Raw genomic sequence first — 1,877 nt, forward strand, 5'->3', positions numbered from 1 at the left:
TTTCAGATTTATGGTAGAGGGATAAGTCGACACTAACAGTCTTTTGTTCTCAGAGCCACAACCAACAATACATCATTGGCTTGTCGTTTTTTTTGTTTCGTTTTTTACAAATGCTGAAAAATTAAACATGGTTTTTGGAAAATCTGTTTGGATCACATATTGCCCCCGGAGGTAGGTGAATCAATTATAATCTTGGAAGTCATTTGCAATGTTCCATTTTGTCTACACTCTCCATGAGGGAATCTGTCCATATCTACACGTTGGCCTCTGGGCTGGTCAAATTAGGGGTCGGACTGGCCGGGTTGGGGGGCGGTTTGGCCGGCTCCAGGGGGCTTGTGGGGTTCGGGGGTGGGATAGTTGGACTGGCCGCAGAGGCGGGGATGGCTGGAGCGGCGGTGGTGACGATGGGGGTGGTGGTGGTGGTGGTGGTTGTTTGGCTAGGGACTGGGTTCACGGGGCTAGTGGCTGTGACTGAAGCTGGGCTAGTGGCAGCAGCAGTGGGAGCAACAGCAGCAACAATGGGAGCAGCAGCAGCTACAGGGGGAGCTGGGGGAACTGGGCTAGCCGCAGCCGTGGGGCTAGCAACGATGGCTGGAGCTGGGCTGGTGGGGCTAGTGGGGTTAGTGGGAGGTGCGTTGCTGGGGCTAGCGAGGGTAGCCACGTTGGTCTCTGCCTGCTGCTCGGGTCCGTTTTCCAGAGGCCTCCTGGTCACCGTGGGGGGCTGGAACATTATCCCAATGCGCTGGAAGAGAAACACAACCTCAGCATTACAACGCAAGGGACAAAAGAGTCAACACAATTATATGCAAAAACGTGAAACATTTGGCTGCAGATTCCAATCTAGTTGGACTTGATCAGACAACTCCATCCTCGTGACACAGACTGCAAACGGTTCTCTGCTCCTCCTCACCTCTCTGAAGGTCCCCTTCAGTCCGAAATACATGTACACCATGTACCCAGGTATGAGCACCATGGAGGACAGTGCCATGAGCCAGCCCACCCCCTGGCCCCAAGCCGGGAACACATAGTCGCCCATCTTCAGAGGAACCATCTGGAAAGCACTGAAAAGGAACACTCCCTGGGGGAACACAGGAACCACCGTTCACGCATCCGCACAACACCGGCCGGCAGCATATAATATCGATTGAATTGATCGTTTTTAAATTTTTCATAACGTATTGCATGACTGCAGACAGGCTGCAACTGCGGCAGACTTACGCCCACGATCATGGGGGTGAAGACCACCCAGCACAGCTTCCACCAGATGCACGGCCTGTAGCCAATCATCTCCTCGATGTTGTCATAGAACTTGTTCACACCTGCGGGGACACATGAATGGAAATTCAGATCCAATTTATTTCAATTTGCCGCTGGTTTTTCATGCATGGTTACAGGGCGAATGAAGTAGGGCTGGGTGTCCTTGGAGCTCGGCGGTGTGTCAGGCTGTGTGTGTGTGTGTGTGTGTGTGTGTGTGTGCGTGTGTGTGTGTGTGTGTGTGTGTGTGTGTAGATGTGGTGGGGAAAGGATTGGGGGTGTGAAGACGGTTATGCTACTGTTTGACCTTGGTTTTTTGCCACTGTGGTTTTAACTGCTGCATTTTTCAGTCATATATTCTATTTCCTGGGTGGGACGGGGGGACGGGTGGGAGGCCCTGTACTAGGCTGTGGTACGCACCGTAGAACCAGGATATGGAGATGCATTCGAAGAAGACCAGGAACAGCAGACACATCCCACTGGCCGAGTAGTAGTCAAAGAGTTTGAACACGTAGATGCCACCCTGGAGAATAACAACAATGATTTGCAATGATTTATTATCATCCATTATTACCTCCATAAATCACCAAACACTAAAGGGGTTACCTCACAGTACATCATCT

General features: G+C 51.5%; 1 protein-coding gene across 1 annotated transcript in view; it reads right to left on the bottom strand.

Moving 5' to 3' along the window:
- Window positions 1-253: 253 nt before the first annotated feature.
- Window positions 254-1,877, bottom strand: part of LOC307079891 (sodium- and chloride-dependent GABA transporter 1-like) — a gene marked incomplete at both ends in the record, with an annotated part of 6,192 nt that continues 4,568 nt past the window's right edge. Inside the window, 4 exons of the mRNA XM_079742398.1 lie at window positions 254-742; window positions 911-1,078; window positions 1,219-1,319; window positions 1,675-1,777. Coding sequence (XP_079598524.1) covers window positions 254-742; window positions 911-1,078; window positions 1,219-1,319; window positions 1,675-1,777 — 861 coding nt within the window. The remainder of the gene's footprint in view (window positions 743-910; window positions 1,079-1,218; window positions 1,320-1,674; window positions 1,778-1,877) is intronic.

This window comes from Pollachius pollachius, assembly GCF_949987615.1.
Source record: "Pollachius pollachius genome assembly, chromosome: 8".
Lineage (NCBI taxonomy): Eukaryota > Metazoa > Chordata > Actinopteri > Gadiformes > Gadidae > Pollachius > Pollachius pollachius.